Source organism: Microtus oregoni, unplaced genomic scaffold (genome assembly GCF_018167655.1).
Source record: "Microtus oregoni isolate MIOR12 unplaced genomic scaffold, Mior012 000000F_ref0000247, whole genome shotgun sequence".
Classification (NCBI taxonomy): domain Eukaryota; kingdom Metazoa; phylum Chordata; class Mammalia; order Rodentia; family Cricetidae; genus Microtus; species Microtus oregoni.
This window is the reverse complement of record NW_024543059.1, coordinates 71431474-71437473: the sequence shown is the minus strand read 5'-3', so window position 1 is coordinate 71437473 and position 6000 is coordinate 71431474. Positions and strand designations below refer to the sequence as shown.

The 6000-nt window shown below is 48.9% G+C and overlaps 1 protein-coding gene across 4 annotated transcripts in view; it reads left to right on the top strand.

The window, feature by feature from the left end:
• Positions 1-459: 459 nt before the first annotated feature.
• Positions 460-6000, top strand: part of Ppa2 (inorganic pyrophosphatase 2) — a 69050-nt gene continuing 63509 nt past the window's right edge. Inside the window, exons 1-2 of one of the 4 annotated variants that reach the window (XM_041652203.1) lie at positions 460-717; positions 1825-1899. In XM_041652203.1, the coding sequence (XP_041508137.1) occupies positions 576-717; positions 1825-1899 (217 nt within the window). In that variant the 5' untranslated portion in view covers positions 460-575. The remainder of the gene's footprint in view (positions 718-1824; positions 1900-6000) is intronic. The other 3 variants (XM_041652194.1, XM_041652219.1, XM_041652211.1) reach the window with 3 other exon arrangements.

Sequence of the window (6000 nt, the reverse complement as noted above, 5' to 3'; positions counted from 1 at the left end):
CTGGACCAAAGACCTGGGCATAAAGGCTGCTATTATAACTAGTTGTGGCCACTAGACTAGATATAAAGACTTGTGACATATATGATTGCTGGGACATTGGAATTACCTCTACTTGAGTTAAATATTAAAGGGCCTTAAGGAGGAAGTGCCATTTGAGGGAATTACAAATTTGGGCTAAGTCTGTGTCAAAGGTCTTCACTAGGAGGCTCGATCATGTGTTATATTCGTGTGTGTGTGTGTGTGTGTGTGTGGGTGGGTGTGTGTCCTCTCGTCTCTGAACAGTCTTTAGCAGCTTCCAGAGCCATGCAACCAATACTACATTAATGTAATTAAAGTGTGATCGTAGATATTGGCAGAGTATGAATGAGTGCCTATGATGAATTCCTGGGGCAAGGGTCTGAGGGCACTAGGAGGAAGGTGAAGTGGGGGGCAGTCCCTGGGAACCAGAAGAGGGTGGGATTTGAGGCTAACCAGCAGGGAGGCAGTGCCGGCTCCGGGCGGCAGGGGGCGCCGCCGTGCGGCCGCGCCGACCCCAGTACCGAGCCGCCGCCACCGCCTGGCGCAATCCGTCCGCCATGCGCGCGCTGCTACCGCTGCTGAGCGTCGTCCGAGGGTGGCGCGTGGGGGCCGCCGCCCGCCCTCCGCGTCGCGTCATGTCCCTGTACCTCACTGAGGAGCGCGGTCTTCCCCACTCGGAGGACTACCGCCTGTTCTTCAGTAAGTGTCTCGCCGAGTTCCGCGCCGGCCCGAGGAGCAGCCGCGCCGCCGTGCTCTGCCCGGCGGGGTCCGCAGCCCGCGCCCAGCCCGGGGTGACGGGGGGACAGGTGTCGGCACGCAGCGCGGACACGCAGGGCGGCACGGGGCCAACCGCCCTCTGCTGCGACCGCAGGCGGCCCGCGGCGCCGCGCTCCACCCTCTGACCTCCGCGGCGTGGCCCGCTGTCCTCCCGCGCCGCCCTCTCGGGAGCAGCGAAGCCCATCCCCCTCCGGGCGGACGCAGAACTTTGGGGACCGGGGCTTCACGCCTAAACTCGAGTTTGCGTCGCGATCGGACTGCGAGCGCCTGCGTATTTGGAGGGAGGAAGCGGGAGGGGAGTGTGAGCCAGCTACTGCGATAGGCTTGTGGGCAAATGCCGTAGTGGATCCTGTTATTTTGTAGGGTAACTTAAAAAAAAAATAAAACAATAACAAACTGAGTTTATACCTAAAAGTTTGCACCCCGAATGCCATCCACAAACAGGAGACTGACTGGTGTTCTAGCAAGATGGTGGCACGACCTCTTGCCTTTCACATTGAGCAAACCTTGAGAGGAAGGTGTCTGGTGCTGCCCTGAGCGGGCCACCAAAGTCAGAAAAGCTCCTGGCTACGCCCTTTTTATTTTCACTGTGTAGATTTTTCTTTTTTAAATCAGTGACATGAAGTAGCCACATAGGTCTAGTTACCTTCATGCCCCATTGACTTCAGAGCCCTGAGGAGAGCTGTAGCGACCTAAAGTCTTGTGCACTCCTGTTGGGAGGTTCCACCTGGAAGGGGTGAAGCTAGAATCTTGGAAGTTCATAGTTTGTGCTCCGACACCCCGTCCTGGGCTAATTTTTTAACTTGCTAAGCATTAGGAATTTTGCTGTTTTTTGCTTTGTAAAATAGGGCTGCGGAAATTGCTCTGTGCACAAAGTAGTCACAGGACTTACAGTGTAACTTATAATCATTAATAACTATACTATGATGTTTATAGTTACCTATCTGGAACTTAAGTTTGAGGATTGTTTTATGATAAAGGAGCAAAGCTAACTTAAACTCTTGTCTTTTGTTTTTTGTTTTGAGACAGGGTCTGCCTCTGTCTCCCGGATTGAACGCATGGGCCTCTTCAACTGGCAAACTTCCTGTAGTTGTAATGCATCTGGTACTAAATAGTTTTCTCAAAATTAGTTTCTGTGCTACAGTTTTTCCATCCTATTTTGCTTAGGCAAGACTGATTAGGTCTTTTTAAAAGAGGGCCTGTGCACACATCAGGAGCCTGGGTAAGATACCTGTCTCAAAACAACAAGAATAACAACAAACCAAAAACCCAAGGAGAAACCCTTAGTAAGTAGACTCTTTGCTGAATGGATTGTGTCCCTAAAGTTACAATGTAACAGTTCTCCATGAAGAAACTGTTATATAATGGCAAATAGCATCCTAAGCAGAAAAGCCTTTGTGTATAATACGGTGAAAATGTCCTAGGTTTCCAGTACAGTAACATGTAGTGAATGTGTGCTGTCAGCAACAAACACATTCGTCTTTCCACAGCTTCGGAATTGATTGAAATACAGTAAATTTAGAAGCAACACGGATTTTGTGGGGCCCCACTTTGCCAAGTAGTCTCAGTTTTCCCTGTTTGCTGGCCCAGGCAAACAGGTTCTTTGTGCACAGGTGCGTGCACACGTATGTGGAGACCAAGAGGTCTTAAATTGTTCCCTGGGCTCTGTCTGCTATCGTTTTGGAGACAGTCTCAGTGGTCTGGAGATAGGTGAGGCTGGATGGACGGTGAGCCACAGACATGTGCCCCTGCCTTCCTAGCCCTGCGATGACAAACATGGTCTACCATGTCTGGCTTTCTTACATGGGTTCTGGGGCGTGAACTCAGATCCTTAATGCTCGCACAGCCAGCGTTGGTAGCTCCCCAGCTCAAACAGGCTCTTTTATTCCGATCTTAGTTACTGTCGACTCGGAGATCACATCATACACGTCATGCAGTACGTATGTGTGGGATTCAGAATGACGGCCGAAGTGCTGAAGAGGTTGTAGCTCTTCCAGGAGTCCCAAATACCTTCCTGAAAACAGGCTGGTGCAGACGTCTCAAGCATCCCTGTAGGTGTTTGTTTAAGGTGCTGGGAAATCGGATAAGCCAGAGGTGTGAATCAGGCCATGAGCTGCAGGGTCCCAGTTGAGCTGAGCTTCAGCGTTTAGTCAAGTTGGCCGTGTGACGTGTGGGGACTGTGGAAACTGGCGAGAGATCCAGGTCCAGTCAGAGGAGTAGGCCAGGGGAATTTTGGAGCTCTCTGCCTACTGGTCCTTTGACCCAGCAGGTTGGCCGTCGTCATAACCCTTCAGTGTTGGGCGTCCTTGCCGAGGATAGGAGATAGAAATAGAACAGGCAGTTTAGTGTAAATGCCCTTGCTTCTGTCCGGCCCAGGTGCCAGGAGTGCCGTAGGGAGCTCTGGGTCTTTGTTTCTTCTCCTAGGAGGTGTGTATGAAGGTGTGATTGAAAGTCCAGTGCACACACTTATCCCTTCTGAGTCTCTAGATTTTCATGACGAATTTCATGGTGAAGATGGGCTATTTCTATTCCCTAGTCTCTGCCCACCTTCTAAATCATTTTAGAGATTGTTGAGGCGGGGGGTGACGTAGTAGTGTTGGAAACCATTGAGGGTGGCTCCGTTGAGACTCAGTTTCGTCCTGGCCAAAAGAATCTACCTGTGGCCCTGGGTGGAGACAAGACAATCTGACGCGCTCCCAAGATTAGAACATGACATAGCATTGTCTCCTCCCTCAACAGTTAATCCATCTGGGCCTGTCAATCACCTTGCCAAGAGTGGCCCTCAGGGATATACCTGGTACACCCAAAGCTACGCTAAGGAGATGGGAGGAATAATTATCCCTTTAATAAGTAATAAGGATAAGGTATGTATCCTCCCGAGAAACCCCACCCTAAGCGTAGACGCTTGCAGAGCTTCTAACTTGTAGCACAGCTGAGCTTGCCTTCTTTTCTGAGTTATTTAGAAAACAACTTTCCTTTTTCCAAAGCTTAAACATGACTTTCCTGATTCTCTGGGCTTTCTCAGTCTCTGAAGCTATGCCTGCCCCTTCCACCATGTGACTGCTTACAAACTATGGCGTTCTTTCTTCTTCTTCGCAGTCTTCTTCCAAGTAGCCACCACGACCTCTGAAGATTTTTCTATTCCTAATAAAATTGGTGTCACCCTTCCTTTCAAGTCTGTTTCTAAATTCTTTTATTAATAAGATAAGGAACCCCAAAGAGGAAACCCTAATTTGCCCAGTAATAGGTGGTTCCCAGTGTGGGGCTCCCCACAGTTTCTAGGAACCTGCTTTTCTGTATGGCGTCCAGGTGAGGATGCTATAAATTTTTATTCATTTGTTTTGTTTGATAAGTTCTTGGGCCTGGCTTTCTTGATAGGATTTTATTTTATTTGTGAATATTGAGTGAGTGTGTGTGTGTGTGTGTGTGTGTGTGTATGCATGCACACAGGTGCCAGCTACACAGGAGAGTTGTTTCTCGCCGCCCTCCAACACATGGGTCCTGGAGATCAAATGCAGGCCATTGAGTTTGGCAGCAAGTGTCTTTAGGCACTGAGCTGTGTCGCCAGTGCTTGATAAGATTTTAATATGCCACGTGCTCGTTTGGTCCCAATTTACTTGGATAATTTGATAGAATATCACTCTGTGGATGTTTTGGGGATGATCTGTTTCTTTCTATCATTGCTTATTTGTTTGTTTGTTTGTCTATGCTGGTAGTACTGTCCGTGGAGTGTTGCTTATATATCCTTCTCCAATAGCATGCATTTGTTCATCCATTTATTCATTCTTTCATTTATTTGTTTGTTTGTCTCTGCTGGGGGTGCTGTCCAGGCAGTTGTTTATATGTCCGCCAAGGTTCAGAGTCCTGCCTCTGCATTTGTGATCAAAAATGGAGTCAAATTCTGCTTGTAAAATGAGGTTTCTCAGGGTGCAGCACAGCTGAAAAAATACTGTTACAATGGGATAAAGTGAGATATAGCCTAGACTTCGGTACATTCTAGTCTCAGCTACCGTTACAGTGAGATATCTCTAGACCTGGGCACACTCTAGTCCAGCTCCTGTTACAGTGAGATAGCCCCTAGACCTGGGCACACTCTAGTCCAGCTGCTGTTACAGTGAGATACAGTGAGCTAGCCCCTAGACCTGGGCACACTCTAGTCCAGCTCCTGTTACAGTGAGCTAGCCCCTAGACCTGGGCACACTCTAGTCCAGCTCCTGTTACAGTGAGCTAGCCCCTAGACCTGGGCACACTCTAGTCCAGCTGCTGTTACAGTGAGATACAGTGAGCTAGCCCCTAGACCTGGGCACACTCTAGTCCAGCTGCTGTTACAGTGAGCTAGCCCTTAGACCTGGGCACACTCTAGTCCAGCTCCTGTTACAGTGAGCTAGCCCCTAGACCTGGACACACTCTAGTCCAGCTGCTGTTACAGTGAGATACAGTGAGCTAGCCCCTAGACCTGGGCACACTCTAGTCCAGCTGCTGTTACAGTGAGCTAGCCCTTAGACCTGGGCACACTCCAGTCTCAGCAGAGTAATAGAAACAAAAGCTATGCTGAGCAGTAGAGTGGGCACGGTACGGGGATGTAGTTGCATGTCCTGCTCTCACAATAATTGTGAAGATTGTGAAGACAGAGTAGAGCTGTTCAGGTCCCTGGTGCCTACAGCACAGCTGGCCCGAGCGCTGGATTTGAAGCGAGGAGGTCTGGGTCTCAATCTTGGTCCTCGTGTTGTGTGCTGCTGGGCACGTGGTGGCAGTGTTTCTTCTGGGACACTTCTGCCTTGAGAGGAATCAGCTGACCCTGTCGTGATCCTCAGTGTCCTTCAGGCACTACCATTCCTTCGAGGCTCTGAATGCATTAGTAATAGCAGTTCAAGTAAAGGTCTGTGGCGGGTTATCTCAGCGGCTAGAATGTATTTTTTTTTTTTTTGCATCAAATGTACTTAAGATTATTTTGGAACTTGGATGCTATAAGTAAAATTTATTTTTATTCAGTTAATAGGGTAGAAAAACAAAAGGTTTTACTGAAATAAATGATAAGAATCCGAATAAAAGCTGGTGCTATCTGGGGGAGGGTTCGAACGAGCGCGACTCTTATTGGAAAAGTTGAGTTTAACAGTTCTCTAATCTACCACCAGATGGCACCCAGGGCCCAGGACTGTTTTCTACTTCCTGCAAGGGCTGGATGAAATGATGGGAATCTACTTG